We start from the raw sequence: 25,975 nt of genomic DNA, 5'->3' as shown, positions 1-25,975 counted from the left end.
ATTTCAACACAGCTGAACGACTCAGAGAAAGTCAGTAAACTCAATCATATGAATATCTGCAGAGAGGGATAACTGAAAGAAAAAGATACTAAACCATGAGGCTAAACTACTCTGACAAGTCAGTGTAGGTAGCAGCGAGCATTTTTCAATCTAGATGAATTAGTAGTGCCACATATCTGCTTTGGTATTCCTGGCACTCGCAGGCACGCATGCAACCTTCTGTCCCTGCTCCTGCACTTCCTCCATCTTATTGCTTTCACTTGTCAGACATTATCATAGTAACAGCTAAACTCAGGGAAAAATGACAGGATAATAAGGCCTTTTGTGTTTTAGCACCGTCACCACAGGCAAGCTGATATTTGGCATATTCTGCTGTACAGTAACACGGCGGCAGGACAGTGTATCTCCGTTATATCCCTCCTTTTCCCTTTGTCCAGCTACACCAGCTAAAAACTCGAGTTTTTCTGAGATTCAATGAAAAAGTAAGCAGGTAAAACAATAACAGCATGTTCTGCTCCTCCTTGTTGGGCAATAATGAGATGCAGACCTTCATCCATACGACCTGAAAACACGTGTGGTGATGCCTCGTCACCAAACTCAATAAAGCCAGAGCTCTGGCTTGAATTAGCTGGTACGCATTTGGCCTCTGGACACTGTATCATCTCTCTTTCATATTCTTCACACAGAGGAAGTTGAATCAAATACTTTTTGAGGCTTATGTTCAATATAATGTATTGATCCTTACTATAAGAGGGAAAAGGAAAGACTCAAACATTAAAGTTTGAATTATGAGACCCCAGGTTTACTGTACCTTCTCGTTACAGTTAAAATAATGATATGGCACATTACCCAAATCCAGACACCGAAACACAGTTTGCACTGGGTGTGGTTCCCATGGATACCTTAAAAACGGTTAGGTTTGCATATTTGGAGGTGCTGATCAAACATTAAGTTGCTGATGGTGTTTTGAAGCTGCATTAAGCGATTTTTGACCACAAAACAAACTGACAGAACTTTTTACGGCTAACACCTGTTTCAACTTACACATCTAGCAGAAACACAGCAACATTATTATTAGGGGTGTCACAATTTTAACACTAAATCAGAAATCAAATGAAATGATTTTTCAATGTCAGCACTCAAAATCAAATGCAGGATTGCAATTCTCCACGCTTGAATAAAAAACAAAACAATAAAACACTTCAAAGACGACACAGTGTAGCTTACCAGTAGCCTACAGCTGCACTTTTCACTGCCCAAGCTGGACAGCTTTCTAATTCTTTGACTGACCCTCAGTTATCTTTTAGCTGGTTCAGCATTTCCACTGGTAACATTAATCGGTGCATTGCAAGTAACGCTTCACGAACAAGGTTTTTTTATTTCTGCTGTGTGGCAGCCAGCACAATACAGTTTTACAGTAACTATGTTTAAATGCTTATCTAGCCAAATTATGACTAAACCAAAATAACTTAACTGCCCCGTATCGCCTGAAGCACCTTTCTATGACTGTGGCAACACATTGGCACCAGAGGTATGAAAGAAGAATCTGAATGTGCCAAGTCCAATTGAATTGCGGATTTGCAGAATTGTGACACCCCTAATTGTTATCCTAATGGGCATAAAAAGCTCGATATTCACTTCAATATTCACTTTCCTTTTAGCCTTGGTCAACCAGCTCCTGAGAAACATAGCTAGGTTTTCATCTTGCCACATGGTCAAGTTTCTTTACCATCCACAGTTAACTTTGGCTTGAAGGTAGCGCATAGTCTGCTGGACAGATTATGTGAGTTAAGTATCCAAAACAGTCAGCTAAAAGCAGCTTGACACAGATGTATAGTAGGCTGTTACTATGATGGACTCTTTCATATCAAAAATATTGCTCAATGCAGGTTTAAATGATTGCAAAATGCAGACCGCTGCCCTGTTCTATCTTCAGGATTGATTGAAACATTCATATACTCTTCTATCTGAAAAACTGTTTCTTTGAATTTATTGCATTCATCCATTCTCTTGTGGGAAAACAAGCCTCAGGTCCTCATACGTCATCTTCTCTTTCTGCTTTTCTCTACATCTCACTACTGTAATACTGTCTGCAAGGCCGTCCAGCAGCCTTCACTCCTGTACGTACAAGAAAAGCACCACAGCAGTCACCTGTAGTGGAAATGGTCCAAGGACACTTACTAAGAAAAGTTACAGGACCTCAGAGGGAAACAGTACATTTTCTTTTTCTGATTGACAAAACACTCCTCTGCTGGGCGCTGAGGACGGGGCTGAGCTGGGAGACAATTTGGTTTCACACTTGTGCGATGTGCAAAATGCAAACAAGTTCTTTAGAAACACCGAGCTCTGATGTGAGAACAATACAAGCAGAGCTCTCCACTGTGGCAGCAGACCTACACCCCTGGGGTTGAAATGGTAGATCCACTCTGCCATGAGGGGCGACTGCACTGGCCTGGTTCGTTTCAAGGCTTCAGACGAATTTGGCTGGAAATGAATCATTAAACTCATTTGACAACCGTAGTTCAAAAGTAGGAAACAAGCCAACTGTGTGCCAGCGGGCTACAGTATGGACATGTTTTCAGGTTGGTGTGGATGTGAGTGTGGACCGGGCCCTCCCAGTGGTCCCAGTGCGTCCACCTTGTGTTCTCTCCCAGCAGGTCCCAGGGCCCCTCCTCTAGCCAGCACCGCCATGGTATCTCCTGACATGCTTGCAAACTCAAATGCAAATGTCCCGTAAAACAGCATGACGATGACGCAGAACACCCATTCGAAGATGGCCGACGCATGCTGCAGGACGAAGCTCTCCTGACAGAAAAACACACCACCTGAAAACATTAAGGTTAAGGACAACAAACAGCAAAGCAGTGTGAAAGACAATTCAGCCATTGTCTTGTGTTCCACAAATGATTTCCCTTTTAAGGAACTGTTACGGGTCCCTTAAAGTTTTTTGCTGAATATGATCACTAAGGGAAAACTTATACTACTGACAGCCTGAACGTCGTCTAAGGCAACACAATTGAACAAAGATGTAGGGTTTGCTAATTTTACTCAGGCTTACATACAGTACACTTCAAAAGAATAGTTTGTCATCTTTGGATTATTTATTAGCTGAGCACAGTAATTTCCTGAGTTTTCACTGATGACATACAGACTAATACATAGCCCTCCAAACCACCGGTGATTATCATTATTAACGCCAGATTAATCAGAAGAGATAAAACATGTTAGCTTTAGAGGTGGTGATAAGTGGATTTTGTTATCCTCAGACTGAGCCAGGCTATCTGTTCCCAGCCTTTATGCTACGCTCAACAAACAAGCTTCATATTTCCCTTAGAGAGTGGCCTCAATCTTCTCATCTAACTATTAGCAAGAAAGCAAATAAGCGTGAATTCCCAGAGAGCTTTCACAGCATTGAGTGCCATGTTTAACACTATATGTTTGACAACATATCTTCCATCTGTCTTCAAATGTATTCTCATGTAGAAAGAAATCGCCCATGACATGAAAAAACGTGATTTGACATTGCTTAGTGGAGGGAAACTGTTGGTGTGATATGATGTGGAGAGGACGTCTCTGTCCTTAATCAGGCCGGCAGCACTGCCCTCTATTCTAAAACACTTGACAGCCTTGAAGGCCGCCATCTGTTAGTGACTGGAAAGGATACTGAGCACCAAGGCTACGAAGGCTAGCAGGGTCATGCAGAGCCGGAGGTGGGCCACGTTGTACTCCCCCTGGGTCTTGGCCAGTCTGTAAGTCAGCACCGACTGCAGGCACACAAACAGCATACTAGTGGGAAAGGCGATGCCCGCTCCGACATAGTGGAGAACTTTGGCATTATCCACCTGAGGAGAAGGAGGAGTTACATTAAAATGAGCAGGACAAAAATAATACACAAAATGAGTCGTTTAGCAGATGCCAAAAACACCACGTGGGAACAATCAGAAGGGGGCAACATCAGACAGCGTCTGCACCGAGCTGTTGGCTCTGATTATTCATTGTTGTGTAACACTTTGTCTGAAGCCTCTTAGACTTCTTTTACTAAGAAGCCAAAGAAGAATAAGTGACACGGAGAGGGTGACATGCAGTAAACGACAGCAGCAAGCGACACAACAGAACGCCTCCTTTTCCCTGCTGGTCACAAGAACGATAAGAAACAATACACAAAAGAGCTGCTCAGGAGCATGTGACCACAGCTCCCACTGCAGGATCCACACACACACACAAACCCAGACACACAGGGCTCAGATGTACTGATCAGAGGAGATAAGAGATTCAATTGAGCATTAAGCAAAGCTTCAGACGAATTTGGCTGGAAATTAATCATTAAACTCATTTGACAACCGTAGTTCAAAAAGAAGAAACAAGCCAACTGTGTGCCAGCAGGCTACAGTATGGACATGTTTTCAGGCTGGTGTGGATGTGAGTGTGGACCGGGCCCTCCCAGTGCTTCCAGTGCGTCTCCCTTGTGTTCTCTCCCAGCAGGTCCCAGGGCCCCTCCTCTAGCCAGCACCGCCATGGTATCTCCTGACATGCTTGCAAACTCAAATGTCCCAAAAAACAGCATGACATTGACGCAGAACACCCATTCAAAGATGGCCGACGCATGCTGCAGGACGAAGCTCTCCTGACAGAAAAACACACCACTTAAAAACATTAAAGTTGAGGACAACAAACAGAAAAGCAGTGTGAAAGACAATTCAGCCATTGTCTTGTGTTCCACACATTATTTCCTTTTAAGGAACTGTTACAGGTCCTTAAAATTTTCTGCAGAATATGATCACTAAGGGAATCCTTATAGGCATATAGACAGATGACAAAGAATTACTGTTCCTGGCTAGTTTTAAATGGTTAAAGCCTTGAGTTAGGACGTCTCTCTGCTCCACATAATTCTCAGAGATCATTAGAGCAATAGCCTAGAAGTTATTTAGTTTTGGCCTCTAAGCCATTTGTGCATTGACCCGGCTAGTACATGCTGAACATTCTTGAGCAGTAGGCTAATCCTTGAGGTGACAAAGTAAGATTTTCAGAAAATTTGATACAAACAGCACACACAGCAAAAAATACAGTCTTTTCTTATCATCTCCAGAGCTGCAACTGAAGATGGGACAGAAGCCACAACCAGGACGTGCACATTTTGCACTGTTTTTTTGTTGATACAGCAGTGTGTTATTCACAGTGGGAATTCTATTTTAGTCTGGTACGCTTCCATAGTAAAGTGGCTATTACAACATCATATTTCCTCTACTGCATCACCTCTCCATCTACTGTAACTACCTCAAACTGGCACTCTGGGGGTCTGAGTGCTGCAGTGCTGCCAATCTATTACTCACTGTGTTCAAGAATGGAAAAACACACACATGCATGCGCAAACAACAACCATATGTTTTTGTTCTCCTGGCACCTTCTTATTTTAACTGATGCTGATCCTTACTACAGCTGAAACAAGTCGATCCACAGAAAATTAATTTGGAAAATTACATGGTTCCAGCTTGTCAATTATGAGGATTTGCTGCTCACCTTTGTCTGATATGATATTAAATTGAATAGCTTCTGATAATCTATCTATTTTGGACTGATTTTGGGCTAAAACAAGAAATCAGAAAGAAAATAGTTAGTTGCAGCCTTAATCCATACACTAATGGCCTGTGCTGTGTGTGTGTTTGTGTTTTGCCTGGTGTCCCAGATTCTATCATTAAGCAGTAATTAAGTAATTAATGATGGATTAAACCATCAAGTAAACCTTTTGCTGTGCTACTTCATGTGTTTTCACAGTTTATACGGTATTTCAGGACTGTTGTGGAATTTGCCTCACTAGCTCTTAGAATGTTCCCAGAGTCTCTCTTTACATGGGTGACAACGCAGTCGTGAAGGGTCCAGTCACAGGTCATCTAACCTGAACAGGCACACTAGTAGTTGATCACTCTGCACAACTATAGTCCACAGCTGCACAAGTAGGACAGTAGTGCATCCCTCAGATACTTTCTCCCAAAGTTAAGGCTTATCGGGCAGACAGACTGCCTCCACACTCTCTAGCAGAACACAATACATGCACAAGGCCGACAGATACAGTGATTTAGAGCAAAGAGGTATGCATAGCTTCTTGTTTTTCACTTATGCCCAATACAATTTGTGTACACACAGACACATCAGGCCCATACTAGGTGGCGTGCCAAATTCCAGGGAATGTCGGGGGACAGTTAAATACCTTCACTCGAGAAGTAGCCTTCAGAATTGAGTCAGCAGTCAGAATATTCTCTGTGTATTGCTAATCTGAATTCTCCTTGATCGAGCTTCATTAAATACTCCTGTGTAAGTCATCTGGGACTCCCGAACTCTTCTTCGGTGTCTGAGTGAACCGCTCTTCAGAATTTCCACTACAAGGACCATGTGCAGTCACAACACTGTGCTGTAGAGACAATAGTAGGGAGGGAGACAAGGGGAGGGTGAGTTCAGATGAAACAATGACAAGGATGAAAAACTAATGAATAGTGAGAGCAGCGAAGTGGACTAAAATGTGGCAACAGAAGCAGAAAGAACAATGCAGAAGCAGGAGAGACAATGAGGATGAGGAGAAGACCCCATGTCTCATCAGAAATGAATACACGTCCCCTTCACTGTCATTTTTAAAGGTCAGAGACATCCTCTGCAGTATATGTCCTTATGTAAAATGTGGCTTGATGACTAAGCAAGATTTACCTGATGAATCAATAGCTGCGGGCTGACACTGACCAGCAGTTCCCCTGCATAAATGAATAACAATGTGTTCACACAGCGCAATCAACAGAGCTCACACTCCCTAGACAGGGAATTGATCACAACAACAAAAGTGTGTGCAATGAGGCGATTTTGGATAAACCATCCAAAATAAATTCTTCCACTGTGCTACGATTAATAACAACGACGTGTTTGAATGGTTGTTTATTAAGGTGATACAGAAAGTTAAAAGGGTGCAGGATGATAGGAGTGTGAGGATGAACATGTGGGAACAAGCCCAACCGACATTAACTAACTAACTTTCATTTTTCCCTTTCTGGAAACTGAACTAAATTAGATGAAGTGAAACTTTATCGACTTCCAACGGTTTACGACACACCTGCTGTACCAAACACGTGCCAAAATATCTAACAGAACGTGACACCGCCGCCACCTGCAAAAACCACTCTAAACAGGCATTCAGCATAGCAATGTACACAAGATTTGACCAAATTTCCCAGTCCATTATAATATTGTATAGTATCCATTATTATGCAAGGGAAGGGAAGAATTTCCACAACAGTATTGTAGCCTTTAATTTAGCCAATTTTATCTGAAGAGCAGTCGCTTTTTTCACAAGGATGCTGCATAAACCAGCAACCTAAACGTCTTTGTTTGTCATACAGACTACATCAATCTCATAATCTTTTCTTACTTTGATCTCTTCTCCTCTGAGGCTACGTCCATTACATTTCTCCTGTAGCCACATCATATATGCTAATCAGAATTTAATAAAGTAAATAAAACCACAAGCTGCGACTAGCTAGATTAGCTGTTTCCAGTCTTTTTGCTAAGCTAACATAACTGGCTGCTGGCTGTGGCTTCATGTTTAGCATAAAGAAATTAAAGTGGTATTGATCCTCTCATCTAACTCTCTGCAACAAACTGTGTAACTCTTCCTTCAGGGACAAGATGCAGTTTGTTTACAGACAGACTGATGAGGACAAGACTCCCTCTGGAAGCAGCTGGAACAGCATCAACAAGGCAACAAGGCTCTGCTGACAGTGGGCATCATCTGTAATTGGGCGTGCAGTATTTGCAGTCATGCCAGGTCACACTCATGGGCCTCTGTGTGGCAGCGATGTTCTTCTCCATCATCTATTTATGCGCTTTTCTGCCCAAACCATCAGACCGCCTGACAGGAAAAGCCCCAGTGGCTACACCACAGCTCTGCTGCCAAAGCCTTACATAACACACAGCTACAAACCGAAGCAGCTGCCACCACTGAGTATGTTACCATGTGTTGTGATTTATTTATTTTTTTGGTGCTTTTACTGTCTTTGATCTGTCGCGTTCATCAGATTTTGGCTGTTGTCCTATCCTCTGATTCCAACTCATTTGTGGCATTTGCCCGTCGAGACTGTGTCCGTATGTTTGTGAGACTGTGAATTTGGAGTTGTGGTTCATTCTTCATCAGAATTTCTATTCTGTCATGCGGTTTAAACAGTTTATTCACCATCAATAACATCTCTATTTCCATCCCACTGGTATGTCCCCGACTGTAATAGATGCAAGTCTATGAGTGAGCGGCTAAGATCAGGCCTGTGATTGGTTGTAAATGTGGCCTTTGCTACACACACCCCGTCTGCCCAGCTCCTTTCCATGCATGGCCTGACTTGATGACTCACTTCCCCCTGGCTCTTCCCGTAAAATTCCTCCCAGTTCTGCAGAGCAGAGGCCCCGGAGGAGAAGCAGGAAAAAGGTGAAGACGACCGTTGTGTATTCTCAGACAAACTGCCACTGCACATCTGTTCAACACACTCTTGTAAGATGACGTTTCTTCTTCATCACACAGTGAAGTTCAGAACATTAAATACAGGACATGGGGTGTCACACACTGCACAGATCGGAAAGCATCCCTGATTTGTGTTGACCTGACATACAGAATCAGCACAGTCCCATATGAAGAAGCAGTGGCTTTTCAGTCCTCCTCTGTCCACTGATGTTTCCATGACTTAATTATATAATAATGATGTTGCAAGATATGAAAGTGAAAATCTCTGTGGCCACTTCTCCTAAATAACCAAACCATCTTAAACCAATGAATCATAAACAAATATGAGGAAGATCATTTGGAAAGAGAAGTCATAAGGTCAAGTATCAATGCGTCAAAGGTGTCCGAAGTTACAGAAAACTTTAAAACTTTTGGATTCTTCCGTGGCTGTATTACATTGTAGACTGTTTTCTAGTGAAAACATGCTGAGAATAATAAAACTGGGACAAAAGATACACACATTATTCTATTCTCTAATGAAACATGTTTTCATTTTAGAATCCGTAACAAAAATTGAAGGGGCATTAGGTGGTCAAGAGGGCCAATGTGCACACCACATTATTCTCCCTCTTCGTCTCTCTCCCATTTTTCAACAACCTAACAGTCTTCATAAGTTCAAGGACAAAACCAGAACTCGGCAAATTTTTACAGAGGTGTCCAGCCTTTCATCAGACACCAAACTGTGTCTATTTTTTTTCTCTGAAATCCCCCTTTTAAACTTCTCCTTTTTTTCCCTTACAAAAATACCAAGGATGTCTTGTTAAAGATACCAATAAATCCAATCTCTTTCAGCCGCTCTCTTTGTTCAAAAAGACACACACCCACAGAAGCACACACAGACTGCCGAGGCATCCAGCCAAAGCTCCAAATATTTAAACCTTAAGAAATTCTTTTCCAAAGAACAAATATCTACTGGAAAGGAATTCAGGTGGGATTTCCTCACTTAGTTCCAAAGTTTTAACACTTAAGTACCAGAAAAACCATGGCAGGACTGTGTCTGTGAAGGCAGTTAATGTGAGAGAAAGACAGAGTGATAAGAGGTCATTACAGGAAAGATTAACGCAAAATGAAAGGAGTCAAAACCACAAGCTTGAATATCAATGAGGAACTCCAACAACATGCAGTTCTGTTTTGAGCGGTTACTTTCTGTATCAACATTTGTGCAGATTATTTCATTGAGTCCGTTTGGTCTAAAAAACATCAGAAAACTGAAAAATACCCCTCATAATAACCTATGACTGACCGATTTTCCAAAACCTACAAATATTGAACTTAATATAATGTAAGACTATAAAAAGAAACAAATTGAAGAAACTGGAACCAGAGAATGACAATTAATCAATTATCAAAGTAACTGGTGATTAATTTTCTGTCGTTCACCTTATCGATTAATCGGCTAATCACTGCAGATCTACTTCTGTTTAGCAGTTTGTCACAGTTCAGTTACCATTCAGTTTACTGTCACAGTCTCTAACTCTCTCAAATGCAAACACCAGCTGTGTCACATGGGACTTATTTCCACCTCCCTTGTTACTTTTCTGTTTTATATTTTCATTGTTTACAGTAAATTTTGTTATTGCATTTTATTAGTGATGCAATGAGGTAGCAGTTTTATTGGCCTATTTAGACGGCCAAGTCTGACCTGCCAATTCTGATTTTCTTTCGAAGAACTATAATTGACTATAACTATAATTTTTGTAATTTTTCTTCAATTGAAAATTAAATTGTATGTTTATAACAAGACATTAACTATTACATAACTTTTACATTTTCCCCCAAAGTGCTCCAGGTTACTGCCAGCCCTGAAACTCTTTTCCTTTTTCCAACCTTTCTTCTCTCCTCCTGTCTTCTTTCACATTTTCTTGCCCTCTCCACTCATGTCCTCTCCTCCATTTCTCCCTCTCTTCTTTCCCTAACTCTTCCCTTTATTTCTGTTCTCGGAGTCTACTGCTCTTAATGCCGACAACATGCTTATGTGTGCAGCTTTGTGACATGAACCATCATGCAGCAACACTGAACAGCCTCACACAGGTCAGGGCCAATCCAGCTGAATCCAGTCATCGTCCGATCGATTGGTGCATCTCTACATTTTATTTCTGATTGTGTTACTGGGCAATTAAACTGGATTACCGTACCTGGAAGTTGCCCACCATGATGAGCCCAGCAGCACAGATCCAGCCTGTGGAGAGACTCGCCGTGTTGAGAACACAATTTTGGTGCTTCTCAATGACGTGGGCGTAGCGAAACAGCACAATCACCATAACTACAGAAAGAGAGACATTGAGAGACACAGAGGCAAAGAGAATGAGTCAGTTATTGGTGTTTGAGCAGGGAGAAAAGTTACGCTTATTCTGGAAAAGTACCATGCACTCTGTTGGTACTGCATATCATTATTATTTCACATTGCCTGGTTTCAATTTAAAGCAATCACAGACTTCATTTAGCCAAAATACACAAGAATTTCTTGGAAGCTGATTAAGAGTTACTGAATAGATTTCTGTGACTAACATGGGAATATGAGAGGCAGGAAATGGCGGGAAAGTGGGAACGATACACGGGTGGGGGATGGTCTAATTCTTGCATAAGATTAAAAGGTGGAGGGAAACTAAGTACAGTATATGGGACAGATGACTGCTGATGTGCTAATGTGCTGTGACTGGGGGCATTGTTGGTGCAGTAAGGGGCTGACCCCCGCTTGGTTTCTCTTTGTTTGCTCCTCACGGCTTGTGCTTGACAAAGGCTGACTGGGCTTGGTGAAAGCAGGGTGTAGGGGGTGAGTGGAAAAGAGGAGGGTGAGAGAATTAGAGGGGACAAGGAGCCCCTCATGTCTTGACCTGAAGCCCATACATTGTCTCAGAGACTGAACTGTTGTCTTAACTCTGTCACCAACTCTATGTAACAGGAAGGGTTTAAGACGCTCTATGCTGCCAAAAGAGAATATTAATGGAGACCGTGGTCGCAGAGAGGAAAGAAAAACGTCAGTGCAGGACTTAACAATGTAAAGCTTTGTCTCCACTAGATATTCTGTGGCCTGTCTGACTCTAAGCCAACATCTCAATGACTAGACACATTTAATAACCTGGCCACAGCCTGTTCTTGTATTCATTAAAGGACCAGTGTGTAAGATTTACAGGAATCTATTGGCAAAATGTGGCAGAAATGCAACGTAATATTCATAGGTATGTTTTCATCATCGTATATTTACCTGAAAATGAAATTTATTGTTTTTTGTTACTACAGAATGAGCCTGTTATATCTACAAAGGGAGGCTAAATCAAAAATTGCTGCCACTGTAGGTTCTCCTTCACATACTCAGAAAGGGAGGGTGAGGCAAGGTGTTCAGGAGGTTGCAATCTGCAATCTCACCACTAGATGCCATTATATACTGGTCCTTTAAATTTGATTGCATTGTTAGTTATTTTATTGTGTTAGGTTACTTTCATCAGCATATGGGTAAATTATAGTCAGAAATACTAAATCTGGGAGGGAAATTTAACAAGATAGGCCAAATCATCATGACATCAAAAACAAGCAGCAAAATTTGTCAACAGAGGCTGCATTGTTTTTTACATTTTTAACATGGATTTGCAGAATACAGGATTTATTTTGATCTGAGTAAATGTTGCTCAAGTAAAAACTATGTGCAAATAATAAATCAATTAAATGCTGCAATTAATCACAATTATACATTTAAGATCTAAAGTGATTTATCTTCATTTATCTTCTATTTATTCTTTACTCCTTCTTTGGGTTGTGGACAAATCAAGACATTTGAGGATGTTGTCTTAGGCTTTGGAAAACAGTGATAACATTTTTCACCTTTTTCTGATATTTTATACACTAAACCACTAATTGAATAATTGTAAAAATAATCAAATAATGAAAATAATCATTATTAGCGGTCCTATTCAACATGTTTATCAGATCCCCAAGTCCTACTTTTTGAGTGCGTGTTGTTCTTGTTTGTGTGAGCTGCCCTTTGTTCCCACGACACTAAAATCATTTTGGCAAAGTGATTTCGGTTACAATCACGGAAAAACAAACAGCAGTGTCTCCAGGCTCGGAAACAATCTTGTCTTTGTTTTTTCCCTACTCCTTCTAACACACTGTGTTGCTGAAGGGACAAGAAAGTCAATGCACTTTATTTCATTAGATTATGGCATCTCTGTCTCCCTGCTGCAGACCGGCTGGACGGGGATTTTTCCTATAGCAACAAAATTACTTTTTTATCATTACAAGTGAGCATGCTTGAACTTGCTGGCATTTAGCAGATACCATGAAATGATGTCAGCTAGGCCTCAAGGTTAAAGACAAGGAAGAACACTGTTCCCGTTATTCTCTATAACTAAATCCATGTTTAGTTTAGAATGATATGACATTTGTTGGGGTCCAAACAAACATGTTTTCTCCATTGGACAGGGCATCTTTTCAGCAATACAGTGCTTAATCATAATGCTGTTTTGTCACAATTAATCCAAAAAAATTTGCAGCTTCTGGAATCTCAATATTGTTTGTGGTCATATTGCCATTGCAATAATAACTGGATTCAGTGTGCAGCCCTACTCTAAAGGCACGTTTGTGTGGGCTGTTTCCTTGCATATTTCTTTTGAGGATGCAAGTCATGCCGAGAGGTCACAGCTTCCTACAGCATGTCTGATGGGTAAGCAGCATAGCTGACCTCCACCTGCCCTCAGATGTCAGCACAAGCTGCTGTCTGACAGCTCAACAATAGGAAAAGTTAACATAAACACACCATCCCAGTGTCCCTTACAGAGTCCCAGCTTTAGACACCTTTTACAATGGTGCTCTCTCCAGATCTTTCTCCTCGTCTCTAAACTCAGGAAGCCCAGGAGAGGAAGCAGGGTCTCGGCTCTCTTGCATCTTACTCAGACACCAGTGTTCATAGCCGTTACCTTGCAACAGTGTGGACACACTATGATGTATGCGCAACCCTGCTGCCACAAGCAAGGACACAGTAAGAAGTGCACATGCACACACAAAGGTGCATGTTCCCACAGAAGTCACATCATCAGCCACACCACACCTCACAGATAAATAAACCCTGCTGTCCCTACAAGGAGATACGTTTCAACCCAAACACCCAGCTGCATTCTCTCCCACAGGAGGTATGCTGAGAAAGAATACGTGCATTGTCTTTGAATCATAATGTGTACACTGGCAGGGACTGACTGGGATAAAAACGAGAAGAATCATTATGAGGCAACGTGCAGGTCAGTGAGTCCGTGTTATCCCAGATAGAAGTGAACCCCTGAGCTAACTGTAGCAGGCACAATTTACAAAGTAAGACATAAATCAATAGGCTAAGAAGCTAAGCACTGGCTATTTACAATAGCCTGTTGTAGAGCTACATGCCACATTAGCTTAACCTAATTTTGTAGAGCCATAATAACTTGCCTTACAACAGGTATTAACATTTGCTCTGTCCAGACTAATTGGATGGTGAAGAAAAAATAAACACAAATAAGTGAGCTGTAAATTCACCCAATTTGACCTGAAGCACTCAAACCACCAACCACATGAATGAATGTCCACGACATTCATGCCTTTGCAAAACAAGTTCAGACTACGGTGATTTAACCCCATCATAACCAGGTAAATCTCTTGGTATTTCATGTTTTTAAATCTGGTGTCTGTGGTGACATTCCCACGCTGGCGTACCATTCGTTATGCATTTTATGTCTACCAGCAATGACTGGTTTGCCAGCGACCAGAGCGAAGGAGTAGGCTACAGCAACAAGGAGTATGAAGGAGCCTATGGTCGAAAAAATTAAGACGCATCCTAGAAATGTTTCTGATGCTCCAGATAAAAAAGAAACTTGGAATAACCATTGGTGTAGCTCTTCCTCGTTGGAGAAGGCTGAAAGAAGAAATGGGACTCAGGTAGACATAGATGTCATGTTACTGATCTTAAACGGTTGGTATTCATAAAATATTTGGAACAGACTATGTAGGTATTACATTTACTTTACCTAAATAATAGATTATTATGTTGGAACTGTGGACATTTATCTGTATTTTTGTACTTGTTTATCGCCTGTAGGTATAAGCACATACTAACAGGTTTTTTTTTTATTACTCTCAATGCCAGAGGGGGGAGACAAAAGTTTTGCTTTGCAGGTTTAAACCCAAATATAGTGTAATTCATGATCATATGGCCATAAAAACTACAACTATTTATGTAAAAATCAGTACGTTTTAAAGGATGTATCATAATACACGTTTCTTTATGTTTAATTTAAATGCAATCCTGTTCAGAGCAATAAATCAGCCAAGTCAATATACTGGCTAATAAAGTGGAAGAAGTCATATTAAAATTTCTTGTTTGGTCTGATCAACAGTCCAAAACACAGCGATATTCATTTGCTGTCATGGAAAACCATGAAAAGCAGCAAATATTGCCACATGAGTGACTGAAACAAGTGATTTTTTTATTGGAACAATTCCTCCTGAAAATTGTTGTCAATTAATCTTCTATCAGTCAACTAATAGATTAATCAACTAAGCCTTTGAGCCGAGATCAATACCAACCTCATAAATAGAAATGATCTGTGCAGGAGATGCACCTTGTGTCTCCACGGCGCCCCAAAACTAACCATAACATTTTGGAAGCTGCGTCGCTAATACAAACTGCTATTTAACTTAAAATTTGATGATCTATTTAACACTGCTGTCACGACAGTTCTGTCCAAAGGAAAAGTAGTAGTAGTTTAGTATCTGAAAAGTCTGTTTATCGGTGACTACAGTTAGGTTCAGTGGAGTTAATTCTAAACCAGAACATGTGGTTTGACAGTTATGTTGCAGACATATTGTGCAAGGACTGATTGACCTGGATAGTTCTGTAGACCAACACAGTCAACTAGAAAAATTACGACACAATTACATCCCAGTCATGTTGAGTCAGACACAAACTGTCATCGTTGCGCAATGTAGAGACAGGAAATTTGCAATATGGTCTTGTTTTTGTTTGGCTTTAAACCATGAGGAGCAAAAACTGTTTGGCTGCTGCATTGTTTGGCTGCCACGTACCTTTTTTGAATTGATTTGTCTACATTTTTTAAATATCAAACAGTAGAATCAAAGTGCAGCGTCTAGCCTACTTCTCTGTCTCTTGCAGAAATATGTATAAGTACACAAGGTCAACACACTGACCTACTGTGGTTTAGGGATCATGGTTGACTAACAGCTTTGGTCAAATTCTGGACTTTCACTGGTGCCTAAGCAGACTTCACACTGAGCTGCTACAGTTTGGTCTCCACTTAAACAGTGAACTATGTGTAGTCTCTCTCCATATGCACAAATATACACATACACAATGACAGGCTCTCCCAAGACCAGTGCTTTAATTTAGCTCTCAATAACCGCAGCACAGAGCTTAACAATGTTGTGTAAGTTATTTTTTGAATCTACAAGGATCATTGTCTTATCATGGATTTGTCTCTGCCTCCACCTCAGATGTGTCACAAGTATGGTCAAGAGCTGGAGAAGCAGACAGACAGGCAGGCCTTAAATAGCTGCAAGAGGCACTCCTTCGGAAAAGACAAACAAGGCAAAGGAACCTCTCCTCCCCTTTATATATGTATACACACAAATGCACACATGCGCACACACACACACACACACACACACACACACACACACACAGACAGAACATGTCTAAGCCACAGCTGGGAAACATTAACTCGATCAGAGTAGTCAGTACGACCAGTTAACACAGGGAACAGCACGTGTGGATACTCAAAAAACATACAGACCAGCACATGGGAGCTCATTCTCTTTTATATAATTCATGTTTATCTTGCCCCCCCCCAAACTACGCTCGCACCGTGTATGTGTGCATAATTTGGTATGAAGCCATTTTAAGCTAAATACGTTTGTTTCTGCCTCCTCTTTCATTCAAAATGACCACATACAAGGTTTTCACTGGCTCTTGGTCAGTGTGGTTTCACATGAGATCGGCATTTTCTTGGGCAACTCAATATATGCAAAAGAGTGTACATACTACAAAAAAAACAAAACAAAACAAGCAATTTAAACATGTCCTGGGAATTTGTGAAGAGCATTTTTCGTTATTTTCTGACATTTTGATCATTTGGGAAAATAAACAACAGATTAATGAATAATTAAAACAATTGTTAGTTGCAGCCCACTGTGAGTTCTTAACTTACAGAGAAAGCTATCAGTGACTTGTAGAAGAAATTGAAGGTGCTATCAACGACTGCAACCTTGTGTGTGCATGTATGTGCATGTCTGTGTATTGATTGTGTGTGCACATGATGCCTTACCCATGAATGATCCTGTGCTGCAGATGAGGCTGAAGAAGCAGCTCTCAGGGGGAAGAGTTCCACATTTACTACAAGAGAGAGCACACAGAAATAAATCAGAGAAATACCGTGAATCAACCTACACACTTTACTCGCTGCCACTGATTCCCCTCCCACACTGTGCGCTCTGAAATATTGCATGTTTTTATTTTAGAGACGCATTTCTACTCATGCAATAAGGAAGCGGGGGAGTAGAGCCACACTTCCTCACATCCTATCATCAATTTGACTTTTCACCTAGTGCCTCTCCTCGAGGAATGGGAAATGTTTGTAGGAAGGGAGGGCAAGAGACAGTCAACACAGGCTGTCTGTGCCCGAGCTCCTGCTGCCTACAAAGCCAAAGCCTTTTCAGCTGACTGCAGTCACACACACATTCTTCAGTATGTGGATGAAAATGTAAAATTCAGTAGATTAATACTGGCACTGATGATTTTTAAACAGTTCTTTGATTTATTTAGTATTCTGATGGATGGTTGTGTACATTTTATCAGATCTTAGTAATTTGACATTTAATTTAAGCGACAACAGCAGCACTGCATTAGTGAATATAACTCAAACTTTCTTTGAGAGGCGCATTATGATGCTCATTGCATGACATTTGTGTTTAGACAAAAACAAAAGCTGTGATTTCTTTGCATTTTTAATGGTTTTCTCAAAGTTTTTTTTATAAAAACCACAGTATTTACACTCGACAGCTGTGCTTTGAAGTTGAAATATCAGTCAGACAAAAAGTTAAACAAAAGAGTGGGAGTGTCTTGATTTCCTCCCAAATGTAAGATGACTCCTGTGTGTGTCTTGTGTGTGTGTTTGCATGGTAAAGTGCCCATACTTTGGCTCTGAACTGCCACGGTGGCAGGCAGGATATTTCAGCCCCAAGTTATTTTCAGAATGCACACACAGTCGCACACTCGGGAGAACCGTCTCCTTCAAGCTCACTCGCTTTTTATCAACAGTGTGCCGACAGGGGTCATGTAAAACAATGGGACAGTGTTCCTGTTTTTAATAACCAGACAGAAACTAGAAACAAAGAGACAGAAAAGAGACAGCGGGACGGATGGGGAGAGGTAGGGTTGGGTTCAGGGCGGGAGTCTCACTGACCTGATGAGAGGTACATTGTCTAGTGTGCAGCACAAGGTTGGCCCACTCTGCAAATACAGCTCCTCTTCACACGACTGGTTGTACAACCTGGAAAATGAGAGTGCAAAGCCTAATGTTAAGATACACAGATACAGCAAAATAACATTTATTTCAAGTAGGTGAAATGGCTTCAATCCTTCTGCAAAATCAACAAAAACAAAAAGCACCTTCAAACTTTGCTACTTTTCTGCAGTCAGTATCTTTTTAACACACTATCAGATCAGCTGGATGCAGCACAACAGGTGAGAGCCGTGCTACAGCTGAGATTTAAGGCCGCTGCTGGACAATATTTGGCCGGGAAAATTAAAGGGACAGACTGGAACTGGCTCAACAGGAGACCAGAGACTGTTTTGCCACCCCAGAGAGACCTGCCCCACAGCATCCTAGATGGGGCTGTTGCACCTGAGGGGCGATTCGTACTCTAAGCTTATCTTTTGATGTGAGGATGTTGACCATATTATCATCACCATCTTGTTGCTGTTGTTTATGTTCAACCTGATGCAAATTTTAAAGAATGCACTACAGAATTATTTCCTGGGTGTATATATGTAATTATTTTGTTTCTATATATTCACCATATTCCATTGTGAATTTAATTAATCATCTGTATATACCGTATGTTGTATTGTGTGCGTATAATGAAGGAACAACAACTCTAATCTCACTGTACAACCCTGTGTTGAATAATGATATTAAAAGTCCTTTAGTTATTATTATCACATATAATCAAAAAAAACATTTAATTTGTGATATAATGAACATTTCCAGTCTTCAGATCCCGATACAGTAACAGTAATTACAGTTTTTTTGTCCGAGTGCCATGTTGCAGGGTCACAACCAGGCTTTCTTTTGTTTTTTTGCGTTGGGTGAGTCAAAGTGGCAGAGAACCACTGTGTCATCAAATACTGGCTCTGATGGCAGAGATTAACCTCAGCTTATCCGAAACAAACCCAGGGTCCAGAGGAAAAGTCAGCCACTCACTCACAGTGCATGAATTGATAACAAATGTTAAATCACAGCTTAGATGTCTGTTATTTAACTACAGTTAGTTATTTTGGTTGAAAGCATACTTTCCTAAAAAGAATGTGCGGACTAAAAACAAACACTTTCAATCAACGCTGTTAGTGTGTGGCGTTTGTATTAACAGAGACCAGGTCCTCTGTCTATATTTACTGATTCTCATAATTCTGCTGTGTTGGGGACGCTGTACCAACCCAAATTGTCTGTCTTTGAGGACCTGGGAATGAGACTCGACAGCTTTCTGTTGCGTTTACAACAAGCAGCTGATAAACTTTAATGTGAGTGGGTTTAGGTGTGTCTCTTGAACATTTGTGAGGTTACTACTAGGAGACAATTTACCAACAGAGCTAACTGCATCCATAGACACAAAGATTGGGAAAGACAAAGTCACCACATTGGCAAGGCATGTGAAGTGTTACAGGGATCAAAAGCAATGATGAAGCAAAACATGAGATGGATAAAGTCACATACCAGTTATCCACAGGGCAGACATGCTGGTTGTACAGGGCCATGGCGTATCTACAAGAGAGGTAGTGTGATTAGCCAAAATAAAAGACAACAATTTCAGCATATCGTGAGCTTATCCTATGATAATACCGCTATCCAAAGTGAGTCACAAAGTAATGCTTCAGTAACAACTGATGTTTTAATTACCAAAATTGAGGGTGTATTTTCTGAATACAGAATAATTATTTGTTTTCAGTAAAACCTCAAAGCTCTCTGTTACGTCTTAACACATTACATTATTTCATATTTGTAGTAGAGTTACCCCTTTATCGTTAGTTTTGACTTGGCCACCTAGACTTGGACTATACTTTTATTAGCAAAATGTCATGTTATGTAATGTCATGCCACTTCAAATCACCTTCATTAACAATCCTGTCAGTCTGACCTGCCACTGGGTTTGTTCAACCTGAAGGACCAGGCAACCAGACATTTCTTATTGTTTTATCCAGAACTCAAAGGGCCAAAGAGATAAAGGACTGGTTTGTGTCAGTCAAACTGATATATGATTACCACAAAAATCACGCAGTGGTGTTTATTTAGTCGGGTCACTGGCCAGCTACATCCATAGAGATGTCAATGACCAGAGGATCAGAAGATAGAGACAGCCTTCTGCTAGTTCAACACCCAAAGAGCCCATATTGTCCTGTAGATAACGACTTTGATGTTTGTTTTATTGTCATGACATGACAGCAAGATGACTTATTGATCGATATGTGGTATCAGTGTTTGTCACCTAATAAAGAAATCCATAAATGTCAAACCTGCCATTATATAGTTTCTCCACCAGATACAACTGAAAATGTTATTTTTGTATGATCACAATTCTTTCAAAGGGTCAAATAAAAAAACTAATTATTTTGTGACATTCTGCTTTCTTCTTGCCTTTCAGTTTAACATTCATGAGCTAGCCACACTCATCACTGGGTAGCTACCAATATAGAAGAACCTGAAACACAAAACAAAAAACAGCAATGAAAATTCTGGAGTGAATGGAAGCAGGACTTAAGTAACTAATAGGGTGCATCTGGGAACATACAGTGGTGTGTGCTGCCAGTTTCCTCCAATAGCCTGGTTGTTTTTACAGTAGTTCATTTACATTTGGTCTGCCAAAAATGTACTTTGGCTACCAAATTAAGGGCTTGGTTACCCATAGGGGCTTAAAAGTATCTATCTCAGTGTCTATCCCTGGTTATCAGTGAATGAGTGGTTTTGGGCTGATGAAATACCAGTGAATGGCTCTCTTTTAAATATCACTGCCTTGGAGTTTACACGTCAGATGCCTTGATTATTTCATCTCTAACAACATGTGCAGTTCAAATGTGTCTGCTGCTCTGTCCACACATGTCCAAGTCATATGGAACAGCAGATGTAAATTGCAGCGTATAAAACGGTTGGTTGCACTGCTCAATATGGAGAGCAGAGGGAAAAATGGTCAGTCTTAGGTGTTGACACATGACAAACTGTTAAAAAAAAAAACATAATCAAGATATGCAAACATGCATGATCATTTTAGCCCTATTTCTGTGTGGATATCTCAGGGGGGTAAAGGGAAGCTCTGGAAGAAAAAGCAATTGTCACACCATCCCTTCGTTATTTACACACACGTGCAGTAAAAACTGATCAAAACAAAATCTTGAAAAGAGACAGTCAGAGTCAGACACAGAGAGTTAGACAAAGAGACTATTTGTCCTGATTTGTGAAAGCAGTCGTAGTTCAGTAGGAGGTTAAGTACCAATTAAATATGTTTCCTGGGCCACCAGTATCCTACTCACAAACCAATCTCTGAAGGATGGAGACATATTATAAAGACACACACACCTGCTACCCAGAGACACAGGTTAGTACACACATATACGCTTCATGATATCTGCTGGAAGCAAAACACACAGTACATCATGTGTAATTTCTGTAATACCACATCAGAATACAGAGGAGAACATGATGATTGGAGGACAGTATAGCTCAGTTGTGTAGTTACAGTTAAATTCTAGAAAACTCAGGGCAAGAAGTCAGGGCTTTGCCACACTGTATCATTCACAATATGTTGTTACAATTTTTCAAGAAAAAAATATCATATCATGATAATGGAAATAACAAAGAATCACAGTTCATATCCTGATATTAGCAATATTATGGTGGAGTCCAAAAAGTGAAGCGACTTCAGTAAACAACAGTACAAGAAGCCTGCAACTGCAAAAGGGGACAATACAACAAACTAATGTGACCACCACAGGCGGTTGAGAGCCAAAAATCCTGCAAGCTCAACAGCTAAACCAAAATATTTTTCAGTATTTTCTCATATCATCAATCATTTTGTTATCGCAAAGCACCCTGAAATATTGTGATATTATTTTAGGTCCATACTGTCCACTCGTAATCACCACTAATATCTACTACAGCATATGGTTCTCATTGTCCTCTAACAATTCAGTACACAGTAAAGACGTAACCATATAATACTACAATGATGATTATTATTTAGAAATATGTGTTTCATACCAAAGCTACACAGTTTCAGACACACATTTTCTGGTTGAAAGCACGGTCAAAAGGCCACGTCAGACAATACACACTGATCCTTTCTGCACTCTGCTACACTCTTCTGCCACCAATCAAACCTTCTGTTGACTATTCAATTTTGTTGTAACAAGGAATTTAATGTTTGTTTGTTTGTTATATTGTACAGCAGGAGAGATCTACTACAAAATCCTACATAAAATTTGTCAACACTAAACAACAATCATCACCACAACAGCCAGCCTCTACACAGTTACAGTATGTGTTAAAGCAGAAGGCAGAAATCAATTAAGATGTCATTATTTTTGCAAATGGTTTCTATGCTTTTTAACGATATATATGATGGTAAAATGCATGGCTGGTATTGACTGACTGCTGTAGAAGATGGCACCATTTGTTTGGCTGGTTATTACTGGTGAATTACCATGTGAAAGTCATATAAGACAGATGGTTCCCTGCAAAGAGCACTGCTCTTGCATAATGCAGTGAGGAAACCCACTGGTGTGAGTGGAATATGGCCGTCAGGTAGAAGGCTGCCAGAGCTCCGGCCACAATGACACCAGCTTGGCAAAAACAAAAGAAGCTTACAACAAAAGTAGAGGCTTACCAGGGGACTTCATTAAAAAATGTAGGAAAAGAATGTATAACCAGCTGAAGCTGTCGAATTTTCCAAACCCTCTGGGCACATTTTTACATCTGGTCACCTTCCAAAGCAAAAATAGCCACAGTGCAGCTCTGGGACATTTCTAAATAAAATGTTCTTTTTTAGCCACATGTGGAACTAAACTAGTGCATTCTGTGCTCAGAGGCTTGGTAATAATAGGTTTGTTTACATAATTAGACCTCTATCAAAGCTCAGCAGTGGTTGTAAACTGTAATTGCACGCCTCTGAGGTATACTGGCCCATAGGTGGAACAGACCATGTTTTTTTTATTTAGGTTAGAATGAGAAATATTGAGAAGAAACATCGTTCATGGAAAGATCTTGTATGTACTGTGAAAAAAGCTGTTCAACCCATCAGAAACCACAGGAAAGGGTGTGATGCATAAACTATGAATGTTTTTTGGCATATAGGCCCCAGTTGCTTCTTTGGCTGGTAGCTGTAGCACCTAAAACATACAGCGTTTTTAACCCAAACCCAATGCAAAGTATGTGCTATTTGAAAACTAAATGGCAAGTACTGCATACCAGCGTAGTGGAGCTACACTGCAGTTTGAAGCACATTGCTGAACTTCTAAAAGGTCAGCAAAAGAACGTATGCCAAGATTCTTGGGTGGGCGCGAATCTGAGCTTTCTTCTGGTACCACAGACCTTTCAGACACCGGGCATGGCCACCAGATGCTGGGTGAAAGTTCTGCTTATGCTCTCTATTACCCTCTTCCAGTATTTACCTTACTCCCACCCAGTCACCCACAGTGAAAGAGGGAGTTACGCAACATGTCACATCCTTTGACATTCCACTAGCCTGGAAAAAGACCCTTGACTGCTCTTACAAACAAGGCGCCCTTGTCAAGGTAACAGGAAGGAAATAGGTTAAAAGGGTCTGACAGTCAGCAGCATTTAGCATTTTAACTCAGATCAACTTTCTAGCTCGGGAACGCACCAAGAACAAGAAAGAAATGTGCAGTGGTAGCACGAATTTTAACCCGCATGTTCTCCAACTCAAGCAAGCACTATTAACAGCTCAGCCCCTTCTTTCCTGCAAAGCCCTGTACACCTGAATACACAATCATTTGAAGCAGCCACGTTCACAAATGGTAATTGGTGTGCACGGTCTCAGCTTTGGCATCTGCTTTGACTGCTTACTCCATAGACAACTCATCATAGATGCAGCACATAACCTAAATACAGAGCTACAACAATTAGGAATTGGGCCATCTGTCTGTCTCCCCTTGGGGTTTGCATTCCTCCTCCTGAAGTAATAACAGAGCAGCAAGACGAGCTGTCAGCCCGAACATAACCAGGAGGTACTCCCTCTTTTCTCTCTGCTACATCTGCTCAGATACTGTACGGTAGATAATTAAGCTATACTGCAAAACCTGCACACCTCACTTTTAAGAGAGGGGTGATAATCCTTCCTAGAGAAAGTTAATCCACATGCAATTGCCATGGCTCCCAGGAATTCAGGGTAAATATGCAGAGTCGGTCTCCTGAAGTCAAGAGCAGCTGATGTATCAAAGGTTTTTGCTTGAACATAAACAACATATTTGTATGTTGTAAGAATATGACCTTGGTATCACTCTGTGTATTCTATTTGAAAGATAACCAGCAAAATTTGATTTTAAATATGATGACATTTTTGTTTTTTTTGAGTATACGGTTACAATTGATAAGAAAGATAAAAGGAAGAAAATGCAAAGTAGATATAGATGTAAGATCTTTGCATCTAGTGCCATTGAAAATAGATTGTGTGCAAGACGAGATAAGTGTATGTCGACATTTTATGGTTACCAGTGCAGGGCTTGAATATTTCTTTTACTTTTGATACAAGATAACTCTACAGGCGGGAAAAATTACTATTGCAACACTTAATCTTTGTTCTGCTTTCACATCATAATCTCTTTATCATCCTTGATGAAAGTAAAACGTACACTGTCAATGACTACGAACTGCCAAGGCTGCAGATAGTTTTACAAACCATTTCAGTCTCAGCTGGCTTGAATAGCTTCTTGAGCTTTTTTAGTCTATAGCTATGGATGCAATACACTGATTTCATTTTTTTTTTTACTACCAAAGAAATAAAACACTTACACAACCCATATCCCAGTGATGGTCAGAACTGGGAGGCTAACGGGTAGCATCATCCACAGAGACATCTTCCAGCACCTTGAACAGCCCCTTTCTTCTTTTTCCTCTTCGGCCAGCCGAGCAATATCTGCTCAAGTAGTTCTAACATTTAACTGAGTGTGACTAACATCTGCACTGCCACCGACTGATTCATTTTCTCGAAGACGGAGGATGGCAGATGGGACACTGGCAGGCAAGATGTGTCCTTTCAGCTGGAAATGAGAGGAGACGGGAAATGAGTAAACTGCAGGTGAGCGTCATTCACCTACTAATCAGAGGTTAATCATCACAATCGTCATCGAGGCTTGACAGTTGAAGTAAGGTAATCTCAGTAAGACTGTAATCAGGGTTATGTGATGCTCGCAATTTATTGTACAAACATTAGTCCCTAGAAGGGGTTACTTTACAAACGAAAACACCTATAAAGTAATCCGATGCGATATCACTTAAATAAAGTGACTGTCTTTCTGAAGCTTGCCAAAGATCACTTTAAAATGTAGGACTCATCTGGTGGTACGTTTTATTTTAGCTAAGAAAAACGTGGGTTTTTGTGAGGGTGCTGGGTTGCCTTAATGATAAGTTGTATGCTCCAGGTAACATAGGTTTGCACACACTTTCCCTTCTAATGCCACCTACTAACCACTGATCATCTTCACGCTTTTATCTAACATGGTAACAACGACCAACACCAAAATCAAATCTGTGTACTCACCTTCTTCTGCTGTTACGTTAGCTTAAAAGTTTGTTTGTTTGTTTTTTCCCGTTCTTTTGGTTACTTTGAGTACGCCGACCCGTCCTCCACAATCCCGGTGGTCCAAAACTGTACCACACTGGTCTTGCGGTCTTATTTTTTATGTCAATCCCTATTTTTTTCTTTCCCGAAGGGCTGCGGTCCCGTTAGCCGTTTTCGCTTTGAACTGGAATGGGGGAAGGCTCGCGCTCACATGCAGTCGGTGCAGATGCATCGCCGCCACGAGACAATCCAGCTGTTTTTGTCTCCGCCCCCTAAACCTGTAGTAGCGGGGTACGTTACGTTAACGTTCTGTTGCGCACCAAGTGGGCGGAGTCAAACGCGAAATAAGGAAGCTGAACGTTATTGTGTGTCGTTTTGTTCAAGAGTTTTATTTTGTTTTATTGC

General features: G+C 40.8%; 1 protein-coding gene across 1 annotated transcript; it reads right to left on the bottom strand.

The window, feature by feature from the left end:
• Window positions 1-715: 715 nt before the first annotated feature.
• On the bottom strand, window positions 716-25,808 carry LOC146315414 (transmembrane protein 150A). Its single transcript, XM_084736229.1, has 8 exons — window positions 25,550-25,808; window positions 24,802-25,049; window positions 19,498-19,545; window positions 17,968-18,054; window positions 16,831-16,898; window positions 10,663-10,790; window positions 3,665-3,842; window positions 716-2,825 (listed from the first exon to the last, which is right to left on the bottom strand). Exons 2-8 carry the CDS (start codon window positions 24,864-24,866, stop codon window positions 2,560-2,562), a joined length of 840 nt encoding a protein of 279 aa, XP_084592355.1. The 5' UTR covers window positions 24,867-25,049; window positions 25,550-25,808; the 3' UTR covers window positions 716-2,559.
• Window positions 25,809-25,975: the final 167 nt, after the last annotated feature.

The sequence above is a fragment of the Lutjanus erythropterus genome, chromosome 14, assembly GCF_056507025.1.
Source record: "Lutjanus erythropterus isolate fLutEry1 chromosome 14, fLutEry1.hap2, whole genome shotgun sequence".
Classification (NCBI taxonomy): domain Eukaryota; kingdom Metazoa; phylum Chordata; class Actinopteri; order Lutjaniformes; family Lutjanidae; genus Lutjanus; species Lutjanus erythropterus.
This window is presented reverse-complemented; position numbering and strand designations above follow the sequence as displayed.